Genomic DNA, 26,211 nt, shown 5'->3' with positions numbered 1-26,211 from the left:
TGTATTTTCCTACCTATCTTTATTTATTTGAGAACTTTATTTGAGTTCTAATAAAGATTAATATTTGATATTTATCTGGCATGTACAGAAACTCAGGGTGATTAGACGGGTCACTGGTTACAGAACGATAGAGCTTATTTGTTTACTCAACCAGGAAAGTAATTATACCCATTGCCCACTGATTCTATTAGATGCCTTTCATTTTCTTCAAATCAAATTAACCTACCAGCTTTGGTGTGTTCATGTTCCACAATGCTAATCCAAATCATCAAAAGAAAAACTAATTGAAAATCTTTCTTGCAATTATAAAGTAATAAGGAACATGTTATGCAGTGTATTTTTCTGCCTTTATGACCACACTGTTACAATTATCAGGTAATACATATTCATGATATAAGTTGGATTTTATAACACTGTATGCAAATATGACAGGTCTCACAAGAAAGAGGACTAAATTTCTTACTTAGAACTCTTTATCAGTTTATAGAATTAAAAACAAACCAAAAATCACAGCTTCCATACAAGAAGGACAACAGAACATGGCCCTTCTGCCTCTGCACCAATTTGCTCCTGTGCTTTACCCAGTTCTCTGCATGCCCAGGAAAGAGATGGCAAGTGCATAAGGAATTTCTAGTCTATGAAGTACTTGAGCTAAATCAGTACTTTCACAAGTATTCTCCTACAAGTCATTTTACTGCTAAAATCAGAACTTACTGAATACATTACTAACTGAGTAGTTAGTAGCTCTGAATCAGGAAACATAACTTTAAATATCTGTCTGCAGTTTTGTTCATTTGAATTTTAAACTTTCATTTCAGATTCATATTGGCTTTTTTTTTATTTAATTTCTACTTAGAGTGGAATTTACTAGATTATATTTAAATATAAAGCACAAATAACTAATTTACCAAGAAATTATTTCATAAACACATAAAAAAAAGAACTCAATTTTCTCCATACCGTTCTTTTACATTTAATTTCTATTTTGTTCATCCTAGTGAAATGTTGATTTGCCTAGCTCATTCTCCATTTGAACTGCAATTTGCAAGTTGATTTTGAAGCACACTAATGAACAAAAAATAATGCCTGGAAGAAAGTATTTGGACTGAAGTAAGTTAAGAGATAACATAAATGGACAGAGAAGTGGGTCTGTCTTTCTTGCCTTAATCTACTGCTCCAATTCCCAGAAGCAACTAAAGCCAGATGTGAATAATTCTATTAGAAACCATTCTTTCAGGAAATAATGATTATTTATTTGAAATGAAATTTAGAATTACATGTTAATGAAATAAATGCATTTTAAGCAGGAAGATGGTAGTTGCTTCTCAGGTGGCCATTTATTAGATTTTATGTTTAAGCAGCTGAAATACGTTGGATGGTTCTGAACATATGGATTTCTGACAGACATTATCAATAAAATAACTCCAGCAGTGACTTCAGCAGGTTGTTTTTATGCAAACCCTCGTGTAATTTTACAGTGTTTCGTCTCAGAACAGTACAGTTCTGTTACTTAATTTGATGTTTGTCTAACAGTTACTTAGTTTAAAGCTGACCCACTTATGTCTACATGGGCTTTGCAATCAGACTTCATTGCAAAGCAAGATTCTAGAAGATCATGGGATGTCTTAAACTTTGCATTTACCATATATCCTGCTGGTGAATAGTACAGAATATATCAGGTCTTCAAAGTGAAATCAGAGACTACTTTTGACATAGAGCATAATGAAGTAAAATTCTTTGCAAAACAGCAGGACTACAGCGACTTGAGAATTCAAAATGTGTACTCACAAATGTTTTCTTAACAAAATTTAAAAGCCTCAAACTAATATGCCCTTAGAAGAACAGGTCTTTTGAAGGATAATAAATAACCTTTATTTTGAAGGGGGTAGAACACTGCCTGAGCATGTAGAATATTATGTTCTGAGCTCTGATAACAAGTATGTCCTGGTGCTATTCCTGTCACTAGAGATCAAGACTGTAATTGTAACTGTGGATTTTTAAAGTTGTATGTGTAAGACGAAAAGGATTTACTCTTATCATGAAAGGAAGTAATTACATCATGAGGGAAAATATAACTATACAGAGAGTTTCCAAGCAGTTTGAGTATCAGATACTTAGAGTAACTGCAGTGGAGAAAAGCTCTGAGTTTGAAGAAGATAAATACAAGGGAAAGTGCTAAAGTTGCCCTTATTTCTAAAAGCAAGCCTTGGTAAAAGGAAATTAAAAATTAAAACCATGAAATACACATGTGATGATAGTAAATAAAATGAAACCTACTGGTACCGGTTTTTGTCCTTTAAGGAGTTTTTTCTTGAATCGCTCCCTTCACTAACATTATCTTCACCCTCCTCAGATTCCAAACTGCGATTGCAGCTCCGGATAGTTTGAAAGATACTGTTTGTTGTTGATTCTTTTTCTGGATTATTCAAACCATCTTGACCTACTCGTTGCAAGAAATTATCTTGTCCACTGTAATCTGAAACAAACTAGAGATATCTAAAAGATTAGTATAGTTATGAATAGAATCTTGTGTCATCTGTAGAAATTTTTACAACTAAGAATATTTTAGCACATATTTTCTATTAGCTTCCAACAGGATTCTGTGCCTACCTGCAATCCAAACTAGACCAAATGACTTCACAAATCAAGTAACGTAAATTACAGTAATTCCTGAAAACTTTAAAAAAGCCTCAGTTCTTAATTTTTTCATCTAACATGACCCTTTGCTACTAATATAATTTCTCAGTACTCTGATATTGAACTACATATAAACAACCAAATCTAAATTGCTAAGCATCTATGAGAATTAAATCAAGGTCCATGTAACTGAACAGCCTAGTAACAATCTAGTTTAGAAAATTTTAATCAGATGATGCCTTTGTATAAAGTTACATAAAATAAAGCACTGGATGGCTACAAATCCTTATCTCATTTACCTCTAATGTTTCTTCTTGGGAGTTATATCGTGGACAGAGTCTGATGAGGCTTGATGCTCCATCCAAAACTTCACAAAGCTCCTTTAAAAATACACCACAGAAAGGAACAACTTTACAGCCTGGAATATTGAGTGCTCGGTTGACCACTTTCCTGTACTCAGATGATGACTCATGTTGTGCCATAGCGTCTTTCAGACTTCGCATGGTTTCAATATCAGACTGGTCCATAAATTGCCACATTTTTAAAACTTTTCTTGATCTATTGCAAAAAGAGATCACAATATTTATTAAAATAATTTAAAACAATTTACCTTCAAGTCCAACACCCACAGCATATATGTATGTAATAAAGGAAACTATCATTGCTCAGAAACGAACGAATGAATGAATGAACAAATGAATGAATTAATGAAATCAAGGTAATTATTTTTAAGATATTTCTGCCCTCAGAACTATTAATGAATAAAGCTAAAAAGGAGACACAAGCAGTCTGATCTACTGGAGTGACATGTCACATTTTAACAAAAGACCAGCTGTATAAGATATACCAGCAGGCCTTCTAACACTTTCATTGTGTCATTGCCTGAAATTTCTAAGGACTTAGAAAGAAATACGAAAAGACTAAGGAAATGACATAAAGATAAACTGGACTGTTTCTTACAAATTCCTGTAATTATATTATGAACCATCCATAAAGTTAGCAAAAGCTGGTGTTCTTTAATTAAAAGTATTTTTACAAAATTAAATAGGGGGCTTTTTTCTGTTTTGCTCACAAATTATTTATTTTTGTGGAAATAAGGAACTAAGGACCATGTTTCAGGTCTCAGGCACCAGTGCAGAGCTGCAGCTGACAAGAAACTCTGATTTTAAACAGAAATAGTTCCAAGAGTTGCAAGTACCTCTGGCAGTTCTCTCACCATCTGAGCTCTATGTCTGTGCAATTATATGGCCTTTCTGCCCACCTCTGGATTCAGACATACCAAAAGGTCTATAGAAATGCTCACAATAGAATGCCCTTTAACCCTACTTTCTGTCCCTGTCCCATAAACACTGCTAATCAGCACTGGCCTTCCTCTCCTCTCTTTCCCTTGTGTTGTGCAGATGCTTTAGAGATAAAATTAATCCCTTAATTGGCTTTGCATTTTCCCTCATAAATTACACAGCTTGGAGATTGTGGATGTATTCTGCCAAAATGTATTCCCCACGCCTATGAGTGTTTCAAATATGTTTTATATACCAAAAATATAAACATAGTTCGATCAGTCCTTACTAAATCACAAAAAACAGCAATGTTTTAGAGCTTTGTTAAACAAACACTACATACAAGGAGGGTTAAAGCTAAGAGAAGGGAAATCTGATCTTAACTCTTCCACATTCGGTCCCATTTGCTGCCCTGTGAACTGTCAGTCCCAAGGCACTGCTTTCTGGCTCACCCAGCCCTGCACGGTGAATCTGTAATTCCCTAAGGAAGCAAGCAGTGAACTGTCTTTAACCCCCTACACTCTCTTTCTCCTGGAGATACTGCAGGTCCTTCTATATAAGACCACAACAACATGAGATCCCAACATCCCTCTGTATCAGTTAATGGAGGGGTTAAAAACCAGATTTGGCTGTTTGGTTTTGTTGGAGTTTTTTAGTTCTTTTGGGGTTGATTTTTTTTTTTTTTACATTTAAAACTGATCCTTTTAGAATGTCACCACAATTACGTTTCACTTGTGTCCTGGAGACTCCTACCCCAAGTTACATTAGTTGTAGTTCACTAGATAAACCACAACTGCTTTCCCATTTTCTTCTCATATTTAAAAAATTTCTATTAAAAAAAAAAAGAAAGATGTTTTCTAATGCAACATATTCAGCACATACCATGAAAACTGATAAGAGTCTCCAACGCATTTTGAGAAAAAAAAGCATTTAGCATGCTTCATTTTTCCAGAAGGGATTACTAGAAAGTCACTGTGAGATGATGTGATTTAGCCACAGATTTCTGTTTAATTCATTGTTCTCCAGAGACATCTCCTTAACAGAGGCTGAAGTGTAATCCATCACTGAAAAGCCATTTAGAAAAAAGAGTTGCCAGTACCTTAGCCCTGCCAGAAATTCCATTACAGCATTGTAGTTGCCCATATTCCAGCAGCATTTTGCCACATGTACTAAATATGAGAAGACTTCTCGTTTCTCCTCCATAGAACCTGCAGTCAGGATCAGCCAGGTAACCCACGAGCTCACCTTGTAAAATAAACCAGACAGTACAGTCAATCAAAGCAATGTCACTTGGAGCATTCATGTATACTTGACAGATAAGGTGGGTTTTTTTGTTTTTTTTTTTCCACCAGGAGGTTATCAGACAAAATTCCACCTATACGCTCATGGCCAAATCACATATGCATTGCAAACACAACTTACACAGAGACATATTCCCATTACAGCAGTTAATTTATTAACTACTCCAGAAAAACTTCTATTAAACAAATAACTACTGCATCTTAATACAAGATATTCTGAATATGCGTTGAGGCCACAGAAGAAAATGGATAGCTTAAGCTAGTGCTGGTTTCTAAAGCTGCCAGAGAGATCTGCAGTGTAAATTCTCATTTACATGGCTTACAACTCTCAGCCTCACACTGAATAACTCTTGTTTTTTCAACACGGACAGTAAAAGTTGATAAACTGGAATCTTTTTGTTTTGGTTAATTTCACCAAACTGGTAGATTTCTTAATGCTCAAATTTGCAAATTCCTACATGCATTGAACATTTAAAGTAGTTCACATTATCTGTTTGCACGATCACAAATGAAGTAAACAAAGAAACCCCCCACCTTCCTAAGTGTGACCATATGACCAACTTCTGTTTGATGATTAATTAATGCCAGAATCAGAAATCAACTTAGTATGTGACTCTGTTTGCATTTAAACAAATAAAAATCAAATCTTCATTTTATCAGTGTGCAGATTGTCTTTCCAGTTTATTTCCCACAACATCCATAAAAAGTAGCTATATTTCACATGGAAACCTAATTTAAACCAACTGTTTCTTTTTACAATATGACTCTCTGGAGGCTTGATTTTTGTCATTGTGTAAACACTTAGGGGGCAATAAACGTGATTTGTTTACTGACACTGAGTTCCATTCTTTGGTCCTGAAGGATGCAAGTGTTTACAGACAATACCAGTGTGAGGAGATGCTTATAAAAATTAGAAAATGCTAGTTCACCCCTCAGGAGGCATAGACTTTTGTTTTAAAAACCAAGCATGTGAAATGAAATGTAAATATATAGGGCTTCCCTTTAGGCAAGCCCATACAGACTCAGTGTTCTAACCCTCCCACTCCTGAGGGAGAATTGTCAAAGAATGAATAATCTAAGTTACTATTCAACCTTCCAGATGCCCAAATCAATCAAGAGCAATACATGAGAAAGGTCCAGATGAGAGACAAGCCATAGTTACAATATATGCAATATATATGTTTGTACAAAAAAAAAAAAAAAAATCACATTTTTTAGGACTGAATTCTTGGAAAAATTAATTCACGGAGGACATACTCAGGAATGAGTACCATGACTATGGGGATGCTTTAAGAGGAGGTGCGGATCAGGGGACAACAGACTAACCACTGCAGCAGCTCAGAATGAGAATTTGAATTCAGATGAAATCTTATTTGAAGTGTTCAATTGGTTATTCCTAAAATATAAAGCCTGAATCGACAAAGAAGTGCATACCTGAAGAGCATGAAGATATGGAAAAATAAAAAACCACCAACCAGAGCACTGCATGACAAAGGGGTCAAGTAAGGGCAAAACCAGAATAAAAAGGTAATAAAATAAATCCATTAGAAATCAGAAATTGTGAAACAAAACAGTCAGATCTGTAATTCAGGGTTGGCATAGATTTCTTTGTGTATGCTGGAATAAAATTACATGTTGTTTTTGGACATTATTCCTATTTTCCAGAAATGGCTCTCTTAGGGAATGTAAATGCTAAACATGCAATCACACAAAAAATCCCCAATATTTGTTTGGTATGAAATACCAAGTGTGGTAATGACAGTTTGATTAATATGATTTTAAACATTTTAAAGAATAATATAATTTTAAACATATATGTTTTAATCTAAGATAGTAAAGATGTAATGATCAGGAGAAAACAGTATCAAAACTGAGAAAGAATGTCTAAAAAGGCAACTGACTTCAGACTCCCCACTAAGAGGAAACCTTGAAACTAGGGCAACCACTTGTTGAAATTTTATTTAATAGAGAGTTTAGGACTGCTATAAACAGTTATGATGAACTCTTACAAACAATCTGTAAAAGCAAACAAAAAATTATAAATGGCAACATGAACAAGCCTTTGCAGCCTCCAGATACTGTATGCACATGTACAAGTAAAAAAAGAGTACAAAAGGCACCATGAAATTTATGCTCACTCCTCTCGCAGGACAACAATAGACTTACTGGAAGAATAGAAAATATTTAAAGAATCACTAAACAAGAAAGAAAAATAAAGTGTCTGAATCTCTAAATTTTAAAACAGAATGGGCAAAGGCAGATATAACAGTTTGGGTAGAATCAGGGGAGAAAACTGAGCACCTAAAAATACAATCCACTCCTGATAGGCAGTGAACATGCCTGCTTTAGAAACTTCCGTATTTTCATTTTTCCTGGAGATCAGGGAAAGCATGAGGAGCAGACTGGGATACTTCAGTCAGATGCAGATAATGGAAAATTTCATTCATGTTGTTTTATATGTTGAATTTAGGAATGGAACAGAATGGTTCCTCTACATATGCTACAGACTGTTTTGACTTTTATAGAATATCTAGCAGTAGCCAGGAGTATAAATTGACCTTACTGGTGGTTCAGAAGAGCATCAAGTGTCTATAAAGTTTTTCTATTAAATATTCAGAGACTGCTGATTGATTAATCTGAATGTATCATACAGACCCCAGAAAAGGGAATTATGGGCTTCTCAAAACATGTATTAGCCTTGTAACCCAAAACTGATTTCTTGGGAGAATTCATCAGTGAGATTAGAACTGAGATGATTAAAATGCAACAGTACTGTCAGAAAGAAGAGAGCAGAGGAAAGGAGCTGGGCACAAAGGTCATCCCTTTTCATTCAGTGAGGTTTTTGCTGAGTGCTGTGCCTAACATCTGCAACAGTTTTCTACTCCTAGTTTTTTTAGTGAAGACAGATGGAAAGGAGGATGCTATGCAAAGTAAGTCAGATAACAGCACAATGCAGGCCTTTCTCAAAAGTTAAAGGTGGTCCTGAAGCCCAGCTAGGAAACAAACACCAAATTAATAAGCAGAACTATCGGTTTTCCATTTAAAATGCCTGGGGGATTTTTCTTATAGAAGTTTCGAAGGTGGGAGATCTGGTTGAATCAATGGGCTTTAAAGGTGCAGAAAACTGAAGCTGAATCTCAGCTGGCTGAGGTCACTTCCCAGCTCTAAACTCCCTGAAGATTTTATTCTGCTCTGGCAGAACTGATGGACCCAAGAACTTTATAATGAAGAACAATATTCAAAAGCTCTTCAATAAATGCATACTGGAATAGCTTGACATTCATTTGAGGTGTTTACTCATAATGGCCACAGTTAAAATAACTGATGTACAAACAACACTGAAATGCAGGTGAGTTGAAAGGACTGCAATCTTCAGGAAAAACCATGAATGACAGCTCAGAGGAAATGTAAGCGTATTAATTAAAACATACACTTATTAAACAACATTCAGTAAACATACCTTAAATTTTGTGATTTACTGATAACTGTGTGAGGAGTGCACAGTATATCCTCAAAGGTATGCCTCCATAATCACTGACATTCTCAAATGTCTGTGTAGCTGCCACTGGATCCCCAAAATACCTGACAATGCATATACTAAATTTTTGCTGCCTGGGATGCATAAGCTTCCTCTGCATAGATGGTATTCAAGAAATAACAAATTTGTCAAGATCTTCATTCAAATGGAAGTTTAGAAGTGGGACTCAGATGCTGTCCGTGTACACCTGAGCTAGATGCACCTCACACAGAACAAAAGCAGAGAGCAACTCTGCATAGGTACTTATTTCTTGGTGGCTATGGAATTCACCTGAAAGTTGAATTCAGAATCCTGTTTCTTCCCCTTTGACAAGCAAATAGCACAGACAGTATTTTGAAGTGGCACAATTTCTCTGTCACTAAAATCAGGGTTTTTCTAGCAGGAGGAAGGAAGCAAAGGAAAGCTCCACCCTGGCAGGCTCTGACTTCGGGACACTTCAGCCAGCTGAATACAGAACAGCTCACTCTTGGTTGGCTTGCAGAGCTACCTCCCCAGTTGCATCACCCCAGAGGAACAGCTCACCTGAGGATGAAGCACCACCAGGTAGCCAGCTGCCTAGTTATCAAGCTGCCACTCCACTACACTGCTGCTACACAACTCAGGCAATGTCTGAAGCAGCGCTGGGACCACAGACAGCACAGCCCAGCCAAAGGAGTACACAGTATTAGCCTTGCCAAGGAGACCAAAATACATTGTAAATATTTCTCAGACTGAGTAGTAAAGCTTTTTGGACCACGTTTTTGTGTTAGATAGCACTTTAACGTCAGATCACAATGTATATATCAACACAGTAATCATTATTTCCTTAGTTTACTTTTTTTCACACTTGACTTACATAGTTCTGTTTACATAACTCATTTTAAACTCCCTTCAGAACAGAAGTCACCACAGCCAACCTATAATTAGATTTCCGCTGCACTGATGATGAGTCTGAAAAGCATGAGAAAATGTATCCTGGCTTCGTTACTATAATCCACATGATTACAAGACACAAGAAAAGTGATAAATTAAAACACGATCCACTTAAACAAGTTGATAACAACACCAGTCTTTTCATTCAGATGGATAAAAATGAGTGTCCCTCAGGATTACTGCATAGTAATATTGCGCACTAAACAAGTAAAATCCAATCAAATACATGCTTAGTTAAGATTTAAATATTTTCTGGTACCCTAATACAGGGGAGCACTGAGAACATTGTGCCGAATTAATTTCAGACATATAGTAGAGTAGCCTCATTTGCAAATTTTCAGAATTACAGGAGTCTCCCTCAAATCTAAATCTGAACACACAGGACCTGCATCAGATGTCTGGGTAACGCAAGCTGTACTGAGCAGTGTTTGCAAGTACAGTAGGACAAAAAGATCTGTACAGTTTCATGTTTTCTGAAATTATCTTTTTAAATCATCCCTTACTATTTTAACTGCACTAAAAATTATTCTTTTCAATGACTTTTTTTTTAAGGTTTTTAGGCTTCTCTTACTTTGATCAAAAATTTCAAATAAATTCAAGTTAGATATTGTTAATGCATTTGGAAAGGCATATTATAACTCAGCATTAGTTTTTTTTTTTTTACTTTTAAACACGGAAAATCTACACCAGTGATTAAAATAATCATGAGCCTATGTTTTTGATTACCTAATCACTGAACTACCACTGATTTCAAGTCTCTATGCAGGCAAAAGTCTCCCAATTTGTCAGGGGCAGGACAGAGTTTATTACTGACGCTTTTACTAATAAAATCTGAAGGACGTAAAAGAGACTCCCATGATGGAATTTGATCCTCAAGTTATGGTACATGACCTTAAAGTCTTTTCAAGTGTTACCTACAGGACTCTATGGGAGCCCTGCTACATGTACACAGGAAGGAACAGTGTTTAGTTGAATTATTAACTGTATCTCTAAATTTGTCATGGATTTTATTTACTCATTCTCTTATTTTATTCTTCTAATACTCAAGATTATACAAATTCATATACATACATATATATATATACATATATACATATATATACATATGTACATACATATAATTCTTTACTATCCTCTATACAGCTGCTAGAGAATGTATTACATGATTTCTTTTAAACAGGAATGAATTTATTGTTTATATTTTATCAGAACGTAAATGCGGTGGTGATAGGTATTGAGGGAGAAAACTATTAACAATCTCCACCTACAAAGTGTAGTATTTTGTCATTTGTAGTGTTTTACACTCATTTCCCAAGTGCTTAAGTTTTTAAGGCTTTTACAGCAGTTCCCAAGCTACATACTTCAGTGAGTGATGCTACACAGAAGAAACGATGTCTTCTATTTTTATATAACTTCTTTAGGAACTTCAAAATTCTTGAGAGATGCAGCTTTCAGAGATGAAATTTGCTAACACAGATCTGTGTCTGAAGTTTAACACCATTGCTAGCAAACAAAATCATTTGGTTTACCAAGATTATAGTACATACTTCCTCAACACCTAACATAAAAATTAGCCATGATATTTTTCTATAACAAACTGTAGCTGATTCAAGTACTGACTACATTGGAGCAAGAAATTTTAATACTGATGAACTGAAGTCTGTGTGTAAAAGTCTCTGAACACAAAACAAGATGATGATTCTTCAGGTATCCAAAGGATAAGCATAGCAATCTAACCCATTTAATCAAATCATTCTGGTTTTAATAATTTTGTTAAAAAAAAGAAATTTAAGTAAAATCTGAAGAACATGAAAAAATCCATGTAAAAAAATAACTCTTATCAGATATCATGTGGTGTTTATGGCAGAGGGAAAAGCATCCATTATCTTGTTTGAAAGCACAATTCTTAGTGTACCAGTATAGTCCAATTTCTCCCTTTAAAAAATAATTAAAACCCACTAGCAGCATGCAGCATTAGCACTAATAGCTGGCTGTAATAAGTTCCCTTGCATTGTTAACTGTGCATCAGTGCTTACTGATGAATATAAGGATCACAGCCTATAGCACAGAACTGGAGTTTTTTACATGGGTTTCATTGAAGTTTAATTATTAAATTTTTTTTGGCTTTTTGTATAATATGCAGCATAATTTCCAGGTGCATTTTTAAAATCTGAGTATTTTAAATTGCGTATCTTATGCACAGATGGTTTACTTTACATGCTTGAGTGAAATTATATAACCTTACAGAGAACATTTACCGTTTTAAATCTGATTAAACACAATTCCAAACAAGGACTGGAAACAGTTTGATATTTGTACAAACATAGTCTTTTTAAAAGCATTATGCAAACCCATTTAGGCATTGCAAAAAAATGCTGAACTAAGAGACAGAGTACAATATTTATTTACATTCCATTATTTCAGTAAAATGATATGTCTCTGTTTTGCTAGTGAGGTTTAATTTTGTGTTTTGAGTGAACAATGAAAAAAAACTTACAAAATGAAACCATTAAAAATAAAACTATCATCTCTAAGTGTCCTAAATAGTCATATTTTTAATTAACTTTACTGAATATGAGAATCTCTTAGTGAATGGTGAACCCAGCCCCGTAGTACTGCTATACTGGAGTGGTTCTAACTTTTTTACCTTCTTAGCTTATTTTTTAGCAATCATATCTTTAAAAAAACCACCTTATGTATTCAACTTCTTATTTTGCATTTTTAGTTCAGTAGTGGGACTACCTTCAGTCAGCTGTTTGAATGATCTTTCAGTCTGGTGCAGCTTTCGATCTGTGACATCACATTTGATTTGTATGCATATCTCAGCATGGAAAATGAAATGTTTCATTTGTTTTAAGTTTTATTCCTCCTCTTTTACTTGAAGATGTAGCCAGAAAGATCAACTTACAAGAGACTTTTTTCATGTTTATATAAAGCAATGATTGAAATTATTTTAAATGTTTACACAAATATTTACAACATGTACATTGGACTTGTGTTTCTGTGGTTGTTTTGATGGTGAGAGGCAGAAGAGTCAGTGCAAGTAAAAGCTATAAAGGTGCAAGAGCCTGGGAGGGTAAAGATACAGAAAAAGAAACAGAATCCCAGGAAGACTGTGGCATATGATGCTGAGTAAGGACCACACTGCTGAAGGCAAAGCAGCAGGGTGAACTCATGTCATACAGGAATCAGAGAAAATAACTAAATGAAGAAGAGGAAGTCATGGTAGGCCACAAGGAAAGATGGAAAAAAGCAAGTTACAGTTCTCAGGGTCCTGAAACACACTTAGGTACTGTTTTCCTAATTTATTCCCAGCTACCAAGGCTCTGCTAACTGCAGAATCTCCTTAATACTTTCTTCCCACAGTTTTACATCCATGGAAACTAAACTTCTGGTAGTCAGGGCTCTATCAAAGCAGAAAAATATATAAGTGCACAGTCTTAGAGAATCCCAAAGCCAATAGTTAAGTAAAGGTAGATGTCACTATATTTCACTCTAATCCTCCCACACTGGTCACTAATTCAGAATCAGCTTTTAATTAGATTTATTAAAAGAAAGAATATCTGTCTTTAGTTTGGTCTACTGCCTTGCTCTAAAAAGACTCTATGATCAATTTGATATTATTAGCAGCAAATAAAGCATCATCTGTGTCTCACCAATAAATATGTGCTGCGCCCAAGTCTCCACTGTCATGCAACTACAGTTTTAATCAAACTTTAAAGACTACAGACTTTATTTACAGTTGGTGATACTGAATGCATGTAGCCCAAAATCTTCATGATATATCGACTGACATTTTAAACAAGTGTTATAAAGTGTTCCTCATTAATATGTACTGTCAGAAAAAATACTAAAAAGCATATTGCTTTATGAAAAATCCTCTAAGTAATATAATTGTTATTTAACAGAACAATAGCATGGAATTGTTTTTTCCCCATTATGTATCAGAAGCCTGTCATCCTAAAAGTAATTTTGGCTCCCACATTATAAATACACTTCAGTAATTCTATAGGCAATGCCAAAAAAATCAGCAAGTGCTCACTGAGTTTTGCCAACAAAATCATGACTCTTTGCACAAGAATTTTCTTGCCATTTATAAACAAAGACATTTTGAAAGTTCATGCTGGTGATTGGCTATGGCAACTGATATACTCCACCACAAGATAAAGCATATAGCAAAACGGTGATTTATTACAAGCAGTAAGTAATGTACAATAACTCCGTTTAAACATATAACATCTATGTTTTTAAAAAGTTATTCCAGATTATACCTAAAATAATCTATTTCACTAAATACCATAGAATCTATGCACTGAATATTTAGGAATTAATTCAAATGACATAAAAAACTCTCCTGTAGCATTATCAAACACATAATGGCAGACTACAAAAACCGCAAAGTCACAAACCTCTAAGGCTAAAAGATAATGTTGACTATTTTATCAAAAGGCATCTTTAACACTAAAATTCTCATTGGTATGGAACAGACTAGACATTTCTGACAAGACTTCACCATCTACTTGCTCTTCAATCCTGTGATTCCTCAATGTCAGAACACAACGATGGTCATTCTAATTGGTACAGCAACTGCAGCATGTCCTCTAGAAACTGCTCTGGCACTGTGCCTCACCAGCTCATACTAGAGCTTGACACTGCACCTTTGTTCCACTGGCCTCACTCTCGTGATCACTGTAAGAGAAGCACCACAGGAAGGAGTGTCCTAGCTGGGTCAGCAGCTAGACTCCTCTCCAGCAATGCACCAGCCACAGTGTTTTCTTAAATAACTAGAGCTAATTTAAATTATTTTTAGGCTCTGTTTAAAGACTGGATATTGCAGTTGCAACTTTTATGTAGGCTCCCATCACAGAATGAGGTGAGAGAAGACAATGTATTTACACTATTTTAGTTGCTAAATCTTAATAACGTGTAAGAGTCAGGAACACTTCAAAACATGCTAAATATTCACTCACTGATTCTTCTTTGCCCAGGAATCAGGAAGTTCACTGGGGATTAATACACATTCTTCTCCATCTTCCAAATTTTATGCTGGGTTTTTTTTGCTACCTGCAGAATTTCATCCCCTATTAAACCATAAGAATGTAGTGAATAGCAAACTAACAGAGCTTTAAGTCAACTTTATCTTCTTTTTCTTGCACTTCTGTGAATCTAGAAACTGCTAACATTGCACATGGTTAACACAAAAAAAAAAAGAGAAAAAAAATTGTTCCACGTTTCTGCAGCTAAAATCTGAGATTTAGTTGGTTTTTTTCTGGTTTGGTGGATTTTTTTTTACAGTTTTCTGAATCCTCAATCAATTTTCTATTATTTCTATTTCTCATCAGAAGATCACTTTAGTAAAAATAAATTAAAATCTTAATAAAGAACTCAAGATTTGGCTTGTGAAAATGTGTCCTGCCAAGTCACACTTCTTTGTATAAGGACATTCACGAAGACACACACAGTGATTAAATAAATAAATAGTGCAGATTAGTGTACTTATATTACAGAGAATACAGAAAATTCTAGTTTATAATACTTCTGTTCTGACTCCTAAGTCATGCTTAGTCTACAAAAATCCAAAACAAATAAATAGAACTCCAGCTCCTAAACAAAATAATAAACTGACTGAAACTGTACCCCATACTGTTAGTATATATACAAAGAAGTAGAAGTCTGTAATTTTTTCTTCATGTTTATTTTACAATGTGCAAGAAAAGGTTGGGCTGCTGTTTTCCAAACTCACTGAGTAAACTGGTCACATAACTCCTATTAAATTCAGTGCAAGTTATTTAGCTAAATCCCTGGTCATCTTAATTTACATTTTAAAAATCTGTCACTACAGCTAAATTCAGCTCTGAGAGATAAAGGAAATAACTAACCACATAACAGGTAACAACCCTTACCTCATTAAACCTTGTCACAAGATCTTCTACAGCATTATGTTCACCATTGGGAGAAGAAAGAATAGTAGCAGATATGGAAGCCTTAAGAGATGGCAGCTTGCTTTGACATTCAGCATTACCCAAATCCCTGGTTAAAAAGCAGAGGTAGTCAATGGGTAAGACTTTCCGGTAGAGCTCCTGCTCCTGCTCGGTCAGAATGCTGGCAACCTCCTCTGGGAACTGGATGAGGTGCTGGAGTTCGATCAGCTCTTTGCTGATCCCAGCCACGTTGGAGAGAAGGATGCTGGAGCCAGCCATAGATGTACATGCTTGACGTTCTAAAACAAAATAAATAAAAAATTTATTAGGTTTTGCCTTTAACTCTTGGACTGTGCCGTGCAAACACAAGACAGGTTGTTATTTTGGTTTTGTTAAACTGCTCATTCATTTACTCAGCAATACACTATATCCTAACTACTTTCTTTATATTTAAAAAACCTAATATGTTCTTTTATTTGGCATTAGAGATGCCAAAGCATTATGTGCTTTTATAGGCATTAGAGATAATGCCTATCTCTATATCTGGTATTAGCTAGATAGCTGGCAACTAGGGCTTGTGTGATTGTTAAACCACCTGCCAAAACATACTTCCCAACATATCCAAACACCTGCTTCAGGCACCTGTGGCCTTGTCAAAACCTCAGATAAAAGGGTCACCTGGGCAGAGTGTGCCTCTGTTTTGCCTCCATATTAGAGTGACGGTGTAAAGAAGCTTGAGGCCTTGACTGGGGCACTGAGACTCCACTGCCACAAAAAATAATGTATAATGATCACTTAAAACCCATGTGGTTCAGTATTTTTCTTCACATCCCACTTGCTATAAGATAAAAAACTAAAACAAAATGCCAAAGTTACAAAACATTTTTCATTCCTCTCGGAAAAGGTATCTATCTAGGAGCATGCATATTTTATCCATCAATACAAAACATTCATGGTAGTTTTATAATATCCTTGCAGAGATATCTCTTGAAAAATAAAACTTTTCCTAAGAAGGAAGAAGTCAAACTTTGTAAGATTATGTGGGAAGCATGAAACATCAACACAATGATTCCAAAACCGTGAGTATGAGTCTTCTTACTAGATAAGTTTAGAATGGGTTCTTTGAACAATTTTTCAAGAAACTGTCATGGTACTCTAAATTAAATAGTACAGTAAAGTATGTACTATTCCTCATTCTCAGAAAAAGGAGTTTATTTTTTTGCACTGCTTCACAAAAATATCTTCAGAAATTTTTTTCACACATAATAGAGGTATACTCTAGATCTTTTACCTAATTTTTTAAAAATATATATACATAAACTCTCATTTCATGGAGGGAGCAAATATCCTTTCTTTTCTCTAAAAAAACCCAAGTTCATAATGTCTGATTACAATTCAATCCCCTATAAATAAACACAAAATATGCTACATGAGGTTCTCCCATTACATTCATTTTATGCAAAGCATTATTAATCAGTGGGAAGTTACAGAAATAGAAAATTGCCTTTTCTTAATATATTCTGTTAGAAGTCAAAAGATAAATTATAGTAGCCTTAAATAAAGTCTTTGGGCTTATAGAACCTATTGAGAAATGTTCAAATAAAGAAGAGGCTTCTGAAAGAGCAAAGACAAATTTTTTCTGTGTCTGGACTAGCAAGCAAAAAAACTAGTGGACTTAATTTGCAACGAGCAGTGTCTTGGTTATATAGTGGGGAACATGTGCAACTTCAGTGATGGCTAAGAAGTGCTGTACAATATCTGTGAATATCAAGAAATCTCTGTCATTGAAATGCCTGCAAGAAAGATCAGGGAGAAAAAGACTGTTAAGAACACCACATTGACATGTCATTGCTGGTTTGGGCAGCAGGTGAAGTGCCGTGAGCTTCCAGGCTTCCTTTCAGTCTTGTTTCCTTCAATTCTACATGAGACTCCAATTTTGTTTCCTACTTCAATCTACACAGAACAATTCTGAAATGTTTAGTAATAAAAAGCTCTTAAAGCTCACGTGCACTATTCTTGACAACAGAACATAAGCTTATGTCAAAATAAAACCAATACAAAATATAATGTTCCTTTTATATTAGATGGATTATGTATTTACACAGTGCTTTACATATATGGACTGAACTGTCACTGTCACAACCTGCATTATCTCGGAAAGAGGAGGATAAGGAAGGCATGACACAAACATTCACTACCACCCATTTGTTCCCAGAAGTCACAGTGCCTCACTGACTCCCCATGCATGACACCTCTTCTCACTCAAGGCAGAGAAAGTACAGCCTGTACCAGCCTCTCCTGTGTCTCACCGCTGAAACAGAGGGTATATTGGTTGTGTTTATGTTGTGAATTTATTTTAGAGCACAAATGCACTTCTGAAGTGAATCTCCCAAACGTCCTCCCTTACTGTGCTTTAGTTTAGTCTCAGAGCAAATGAAGTGGACCCTTTTCAGATGAAACTGCACTAGAAGATGCACTTCCAGAAGGCAACTAACACGTCCCAGTTGGTAAAAAGCTGTAGCTGTCAGTGGCATCCGATCTCTGGAGCAGGTACTGAGGTCAGGAATGGACAGTTTGACCAGACAGCTCAGATCATGGCTTGGCTGCAGCTGAACATGTATCACAGGAGACAGCCAGCAAGTACCATGCAATGCCAGATCAATACCAGTGCTTTGCAAATTCAACCTTATTTGGTAACTACAGTTAAAACCACTTTATCAATATTGCAGGAAAGGAAGGTATAACTCTATAAGGAGTTATAAGTGCCTATTCAAGGAGTGACTGATGGAACAGAGGTAACACTTGAGTGAAGATGTGCTGTTCCCTGATGCACTGCTCGCTGACGAGATTTAGAGGTGCATTCTTAATAATTCACCTTCTCCATTACAATACCAACTACAAACCCCATCCACATTCCCACTTTCCACAGTCTCAGAGCTTTGCTCAGAGACCTCTAAATCTGGCAAAGGTTGACACTGAATTTGCAGTAGGTTGATCATGATCCTTTGTAGATTGCAAGTATAATTACCCTTTGGGGTCCACTCTCATCTAAGAGCAAGGCTCAACACACTGAAGTGACCAGAGATAGGAGGCTGGCTCCAAAGCATGTCTCCATACTGCCAGAGACTACTAGGAATATCTCATTAGAATTTGATTTCACTAGACTGACTGCCCATTGATCAAGTCCAGCAGAAAGCTAATGCATGATTTTGAAAGCCTTTAATGAAACTACCTTTAATGAAACCATCATCTTCCGTAATGAAGGCTTCACAAACCAGCTTCAGTCTTCTGGAAAAATGAAGCTGTCAAAAAGAAAATCTTTCCATAGAAGCTAAGCTAAGAGGATTCAAAATCAGCCACTTGTGTTGCTGGATTTGGAACAAGACAGAAAATAGATAAAACACTTTCTGATTCAAAACACAGAATTTCAAACTAGCATTTCTCAATTCTTCATTAAACTGGAAGAACTTTATGTAAATTCTCTCTGTAATGTAATAGTCCATGCAACAGGCTGCTGCAGCTGATATCCAACAACAGGCACACAGAACAAACAGAAATCTGAAGCCTCAGAGCTCATGGCTAAAGTATGGCTATAAATACTGAAGAAGTAGAAATATAACTTATTTCTCTTGACTGTTTCTACACCTATAATTATTTATTTCTTCCATAATTCACATCTTTGCAAGTCTTGGTTGGCATAATTTACCTCTCCAGATTCAGATTTTTTATCTTTTCTCATTCCAATCTTCTGTGTTTTATCACAGAAAATCCAGGATCCTGATTCTCAGTTTCACCACCCCCCATGATTTATGCTCTGCACAAAAGTCTGTCTGTTTGTACCTACTAAACTATCCTTTTTCCTGGACTGTCTTTTTGTCTTTTCTTTTTTTATATATATGCCTAAGACTTTTGCCATTTTTCACTCCAGGAACTGATTTGCACTTCTCTGTTTCTGCTATAAATCTCGCTATCCAGTCTCATACACAAGTCCTCCAGCTTTGTGTTGTCAGTTTATGTCCTTCAGGAAACAGATAGTATCTTTCTGTGCTTCAAAGAAAGATTAACTTGCAGAATGGAACTGCTTTCAGGCTAAAATCACAGTAGGTTTTTTACAGCTAGGGAAGGACACAATCCTCACTAAAATTAGCTGCTGCTGCAGTAAATGATACTGTTCTTTGTGCTCTACCACATCAAGTTAATGCTAAAACTACTACAAGAAAATGAGTGCCCTGACTATTAATCTGCAAGTTGTCTAAAGCTGAAATTGATAGCTTTGCTTATCCTGTTGATAAACAGCTGAAGCAGATAATCTTTTAAATAGCAAGCATTGCTTTTATTAATCAAAACAAGATAACTTCTGCCTAGCTTTAAAAAAGGACTCATGAGCTGACTTGAGCATTGCTGATGCACAGAGGAACAAAAAGATTTCATCTTCTCTACCAAAAGAACAATCTATATAGGAATTGAAGAAAAATACAGAATACCTGCTTCAGGTTATTACTCAGCCTAGGCTTATCCTAAACTGTAAAACACCCTGTCTGAAGAACAATGTGTTTTTATTATTTTTAAAGACTTTCTACAAGGTTTAAAGGAGCTCTTCCATCAACAGAGTAACTTAAAATTAACTCAGCCTTTATTACTATGCATCTTGGATAGGGTCTATAAAAGCTGAAAAAATGAGTTTCAAGTACATAAGTATGTAGGAACTGTATGTGCATTTTTGTGCACGTATCCAGAAAAATTTCAAGCCGGTCTTGAGAAACTGTTTGTTTTTTTTTTCCCGGTGCTTTTCCCTTTGAACTACATTATATTTGTTTGTTATATTAGCTAGAGTATTGCTTGATTCAGTACCTTTTTAACTTGAAAACCAGGAAGGTTCACTTTAAAGAAAAAGGCAAGGAAACTCTTATAAATAAAACAATGAAAAATACTGCTAGAAAGGCTAGTGTTAATTATCTGTAACCATAAAATTTTTCTACATTTGTATGTTCTACTAAACACAGTAGTTATGTGACAAGTGATATATCCTAACAAAAAAGCAAAATTATCTGTATGTTTATCACATCTCTTGTAAAGCTAAAGTTAAAAGGTGTTTATTTATAAAATTTTATTTCATCATGCACACAGATAACTTATTAATACACAATATGATATAAAAGTTGGACTGCTGCCATCAATTTTCTCTAAGCAGAAATTCAGGATTTGGTCTGAGCACAGTTAGTGGAACCTATACAAAGACAGAAGGGCAATAAATACAACCCTGCTAATCCTATGTAAAATTCGTCGCCAACCATGCAATTTGTACTTTGATAAAATCACATCCCTTTCCACATGAACTGTGTTCCATGTAAACACATGAGCAAGTAAGGAGAGTGGCACAGAATTACTTTTATCTCAGCTCAAACACAACAAGTCTTACACTGTTGAATGTGCTATGCATATGGGAGCTCATCCAGGGAAAAGTCACTGCATTTTCTAATGAGCACAATCTCAGTAGAATAAACATGCCCAGAATGTGAAAATTTATTTTCAACAAAGCTTGATGAACTGAAAAATTGAATAACTTGATTTCTGTCTTAGTTTTATCTCTAGGTCCTTTTCTTTCTACACTTAAGTTTTTTAAAAAAATGTATTCTCTCTATACATTCCAAAAAACAGCAGTTTGAAAGCAGTAAAGTGAAAATTACTATCACTAACAATGTGTTCACTCTCTAGAAGGCTACTGGGGAAGATCCTGTGATTATAACAAACTGTGTGTTCTAAAGCAAAAGACAGATTTCAATAGCTGTAAGAATAAAAGTAATTATTCAATCTATTATAGCATTTTATAACTTAGTTGCTTTTTTGATAACAGACTTTGCTTCCGTGACGTTACACTAATGTGACTGAAACTACCAAAATAATCTTAGAGGATTATTTTTCTCAGCTGGTTTTAAAATGTAGTGCAATAAATGGATTATAATAGATGCCTTTTTAACAAGCCATGCTACAGATATCATCTAAACTGTTCATATGCTTTAATAGAACATATGTATTATGTTTACAGTGAGAAAATAAAAACAGATCATAAAAAGACCAAACCAACCAACAGCTGCAGGTGAACAACTGTCAGTATATAAAATGCAGAAGCGTTCTGTTCAAAAAAGAGGAAAAATACAATAAAAAACTCCCCAAACAGAAGACATCTATGCAATATATGGTAGTTTAATTGAACACCAGTTTCTGATACAGATCAGCATAACTGGGATAGCAATGTTTTGCTGTCCCTTGGATGCAATGTATATCAGTACCATAATAACCAAACCAACAATCTTTTGTTAATTTCCTGTTCCTCTTCTATCTAATTAAAAACACACCTCTCTCTCTTTTAATCAACATGAATTCACTGTTATCAGTTTTGACTGCAAACAACTCACTCCAGTATCAAAGGGTACAGAATAGGATCAAGGTTAAGTTTAATTTCACTGTAGAAACAAAGGAAATTAACAGATCCATTTCTTCTTCAAATTTTCTTATCAAAGAATCAGAAGATGCACAGGCTTTCTCTCCATATACCTAAATCTAGCAATATGGGCTACCTCTTAAAACTGCCTATCAGCATGCACTGTAAACTATTAGAGCAGGGGAGCTCTGGATCTACAGGGTACTTGCACTAAATAAAATTGGAGTTCAGTATGACCTGAGCATCAGTAAGCAGAAGACATTACTCTGAGATGACTTGAAGAAAAGAAGATTAGCTAGGGTCTGTATGGAAAATAATTTTTCATTAGACCAAGTAATACTATTGACATACTCTGAGGGCATAGGATCTTTCTCAGGTATGGAATAGAAACAGCAAACTTCACAGCTAGTTCAAGAAAACCTGCTTTGAGTTTAATTCAATCATGGTAATAGCAAGATTTTGGAGAAGGTGATCTTCTCTTGGGGAGCAGCAGCAAGTCACAATAATAGGCCAGGTGAAAAAACCCAATAGTTTCTACAGTAGAAAGGGAAAAGCAAAAAGGTAGAAATCACCTGTAGAACAGACTTTTGCTAAAAATAGTTTCACTGTGAAACTATACACAGATGTTTCTACCAAGGCTGATATTTTATTGTTGAATAGTTACGAAACCTCTGCAGAGAATTTTAAAAAAAGGCAACTAGCATGTTGAAGTATAACTGAATTAAATTAAAATTATATACCACAAAATCCTGATTCATGAACTGACTAGCATAAGAGAATTCAGCAAAAAGAAAGATATGCAGTATTTTAACAACATCCACTTACTCCTAAAATCACTTCTTGCTTTAGGAACTGGCAAGGGGTTCAGTTCTGAAAACCAGACTCTGAACACACCTTTTTATTTTTGCAATTACAGCATCAGCGAAATGAAATCCCAGAAAAAAATGGAAAGTACTGTATAGACAGAGATACAACCTGTATATATAACTTCTAACTTAAAACAAAATTAAGTTGTCTAAACAAATGACATAATTATCAGGACAGTTGAGATGTACATGCATGGGAAAGAATTTCATTTTTTTTAGCTGCAGATAAACATCCTCACAGGGTAAAACAGGGTATTTATTAATACATTAACATTAAATTAACAATTACATAGCAATCCTTACATCTTTCAGAAGTTCCTACTCAAAAGTATGAACTTGAAAACCTGTTTAAACTCTGCTTGTGACTGGATTAGAAGATCCTGGTTGTAAGCTATATGTATGAACACTGACATAATATATGAAAGGAATTCAAAGTATCACCATGATTTCATCACACCTTTACTGCCATGCCTGCCTCCCATCATCCCCAGTGTATAGTTACACACCACCCTGTGTAATTACATCCACACTGCTGCTCAGATTTCTGGAAGTGTATCCCAGGGCTTTTACCACTCCACTAGCCTGAGTCATCCATGGAAATATTTTGCAGTGTACAAGGGAACTTGGCTGCTTGTCTGTGAATCACACTATACTGTCAACACATTTAACCAACCATTTCCTCTCTGTATGCAGGTTGGCTGGTACTGGCTACAGCTGATAGAAACAATCACAGGCTTGTCCATAGTAAATGGATCCACTGAGTTTTCTTCTGGTTGTAAAGTCACAAGAAAAAAGATGGAGCCAGTAGCAGTGTAACAGTAATTTTGACTTCGCAAAATCAGCAGCAGATCTCAGGACAAAATTTATCCCATTTGATGCTGATTTTCCAACTCCTCTCCATTTCAGGGCAACTAGCAAAAAGCTGAGTCTGCATCCTCATGCAGAAGAGGATGACTGGCCATGCCTTCAGAATATCTACATAAGAATCAGTGTGATATCGTGGGTTAATTCCAGCCAGCAAACATTTCTTGTGCACCTGAAGTAACAGGCTTTGAAGGCAGTGCCCTTACAAATGACCCTGAGGCTAACAGGGTAGCAAAGGGATAGCTCAGCTCCAAAGGGCACCCTGTGTTACGCAAGGTTTGGCTGAACACAGACATGCTTCCAGATACCATGGAGAAACAAATCAGCAGCGTGTACTGCCAGGAGTCTAAAGACATCCACCAGCTACGTGTTTCATCAGAAAGCAGCTTTATTGCTTCCAGTCAATATGTATGGCAATGGGCCACCTGGGACCTGCTATTTTAGGGGACCTTCACCTACTGCCATAATTCATTAAACTATATCCTGATTTCAGAACACCTGCCACAGGAAGGTTTAGTTATACATTTGGTAGATAGATTGTGAGTGTCTGGTTGGTTGGTTGAAAACTAGATCTCAAAAGTTGTTTGATATCAACATGCCATCTGCCTTGCTGGGGCATGCTGCAGCACGTGCTGTGCAAGACCAGATATAGGATTTCATTGCTTCAGAGACAACTGTCATCATGAAGGCTGGGAGAAGGGATTATGGGCAATAAGGACTGACTTCTAAATCTACACCTTTATATCACAGTGTAAGAGATCTGTGAAAAGGCCATAAAGAGACTCATACAACACCACCACACTTGCTCTTGGACTGTTTTCAGGTTTTTCATTATTTTCCTGCAACAAAATCCCATCTAATGAATTCCCTCCTCTGCAAAACTCCTGAAAATGTTTTCAGAAATATTCCACTTCCACATACATTTCACAAATCTTTCTCCTAAAGGTTGTCACAGTGGTAGTTCTACAGGATTTTGACTTGAGCAACACAGCCGCAGGAGGATTTTCTATGCAGCATCTGCATTCAAGACCTTTTAAAATACTGGATATAAATACAGCATAGCATATGGAACATTAAGTTCAGATGCTAAATAAATGTACATATAAATTAACAGATAAATTCCAGCCCATAAGAAGGAAAGGGTCAAAAGGAAGGATTTATGAGTTTACTTTGGAAGAAAAGAGTATTCTAGAAAAAGAACTGTACGATTCTCAGTGCAAAAAGAACTAGTTACTGCTTGAATTAAAGCAGAACTCAAGCTTTAACCTCACCCCCCAAAATTGATAAAAAGCATGTTCAAAATCAAAGCAGGAGTTGTTGTTCAATGACAGAACAAAATTAAATTAAAATGCATACAACTTTGAGTTAACTCTGCAATGAAGAGATATCCAGGGGTTAAACAGAGTACAAGAATCTCAGATCAGGTTCCAATATTTGACTATTTTGCTCAAGAAAGTAAAAATTAAATTTTACTTGTTTTCCATTTACATAAAGCAGAAATTAAGCAATTTTTCAATTTTAAGAATAAAAGAACTCTGTTATAAATCAGAGAGACTGAGAGAAAATGCAAACAAAAATGTAATTTGAGAATATATATATCACCTATAGAAAACAAGGGTGTTAAAAATAACATTTATATAAAGTTAGGTACTCATTAAAGCAGAGGCTCATGATACTGATTTTTTATATTTTCTTTTTTTTTGTTTTAGGAACTTTTTAAATTTGAAAGACTATACAAACTGTAGCTGCAGTAAAATATACATTCATGATGTAAATAACTGCAAAACTGCAACAACAGACATTTTCAGTGTTTCAGAGCCTCAGCCTTGAAACATTCCTTTCTAGCCTGAGTGCACTGGTCTTCAACATCAGCAATACCTGCATTTAATCATCTGATCATCTGTCCAATTTCCGTCTTGGCTGTACAACTTTCAACAACTACCACAAACACAAACTCAAACTGCATTTTTGACTTTAAGATTCTCAGACACACATTTTGTAAAAAGCATCATCTTCATTAATTTGGTCTTATCCTGAAGACCAGAGTACATGTGACAGAGACCCTTCACGGACAGGTGAGAAAGAGGAATGTCTGTTCCCAACTGGTCCAGTTACACAAATACTGCACAGGAATGCCTATTCAAATAACTATTTAAATGAAGATAGATTCATTTGGAAAATAATCAGTAAATGTAGTCCTTCAAGGTACAAACAATGAGAATGTTTACTATGGCTTTGGTGTCACACCAAGTGAAGCAAATACTAAAACTGCCATTGGTGTTAGTTGTACAAGATGAAGACTAGATGCTAATCTGAGAAATTAATTTTAAGTATACTTATGTCAAGGAATAACATGAGAATTAAGTAAGATCTGATAAGTGTAAAATTATTATGACTCGTTATTCTTGCCTTCACATAAAAGACAATTCGTGCATGAAAGATGCTACCAG

General features: G+C 35.5%; 1 protein-coding gene across 4 annotated transcripts in view; it reads right to left on the bottom strand.

Annotated features, from left to right (window-relative positions):
* PLCE1 (phospholipase C epsilon 1) overlaps positions 1–26,211 on the bottom strand; it is a 149,046-nt gene that overhangs the window by 40,205 nt on the left and 82,630 nt on the right. For all 4 annotated transcript variants that reach the window (XM_051800517.1, XM_051800518.1, XM_051800519.1 and 1 more), the window contains exons 4-7: positions 15,572–15,888; positions 5,017–5,162; positions 2,937–3,195; positions 2,278–2,486 (exon numbers count right to left, since the gene is read on the bottom strand). In XM_051800517.1, coding sequence (XP_051656477.1) covers positions 2,278–2,486; positions 2,937–3,195; positions 5,017–5,162; positions 15,572–15,888 — 931 coding nt within the window. The remainder of the gene's footprint in view (positions 1–2,277; positions 2,487–2,936; positions 3,196–5,016; positions 5,163–15,571; positions 15,889–26,211) is intronic.

The sequence above is a fragment of the Manacus candei genome, unplaced genomic scaffold, assembly GCF_025592945.1.
Source record: "Manacus candei isolate 608988 ecotype Guabito, Panama unplaced genomic scaffold, ASM2559294v1 h1tg000050l, whole genome shotgun sequence".
NCBI classification, from domain to species: Eukaryota; Metazoa; Chordata; class Aves; order Passeriformes; family Pipridae; genus Manacus; species Manacus candei.
The sequence above is the reverse complement of the archived record's forward strand: the minus strand, read 5'-3'. Positions and strand labels throughout refer to the sequence as shown.